The 257-nt window shown below is 70.8% G+C and overlaps 1 protein-coding gene across 1 annotated transcript in view; it reads left to right on the top strand.

Annotated features, from left to right (window-relative positions):
• The window catches only part of MATK (megakaryocyte-associated tyrosine kinase), a gene marked incomplete at both ends in the record, with an annotated part of 3,045 nt that overhangs the window by 268 nt on the left and 2,520 nt on the right, over positions 1–257 (top strand). Inside the window, one exon of the mRNA XM_009866842.1 lies at positions 9–104. Coding sequence (XP_009865144.1) covers positions 9–104 — 96 coding nt within the window. The remainder of the gene's footprint in view (positions 1–8; positions 105–257) is intronic.

Genomic DNA, 257 nt, shown 5'->3' with positions numbered 1-257 from the left:
CCCCCCCCCCGCCCCAACCAGCCGGGGCAGGAGGGGCTGCTGGCGGCCAGCGCGCTGCGGGAGCGCGGTGCCATCCGCGCCGACCACAAGCTCAGCCTCATGCCGTGAGTACAACTTGGGGGAGACCCCGGGGGGTCCAGCAGCTCAACTGAGCCCCCCGAAGCTACAACAGCAGATGAGTCCAGCGCGTTTGCCCCCAGCCAGGTTTTGGGCGGGCAGCTGGGGGCAGAGCAGGCCATAGCCATGCCCTGGCAGTG

The sequence above is a fragment of the Apaloderma vittatum genome, unplaced genomic scaffold (assembly GCF_000703405.1).
Source record: "Apaloderma vittatum isolate BGI_N311 unplaced genomic scaffold, ASM70340v1 scaffold31553, whole genome shotgun sequence".
NCBI classification, from domain to species: Eukaryota; Metazoa; Chordata; class Aves; order Trogoniformes; family Trogonidae; genus Apaloderma; species Apaloderma vittatum.
The sequence above is the reverse complement of the archived record's forward strand: the minus strand, read 5'-3'. Positions and strand labels throughout refer to the sequence as shown.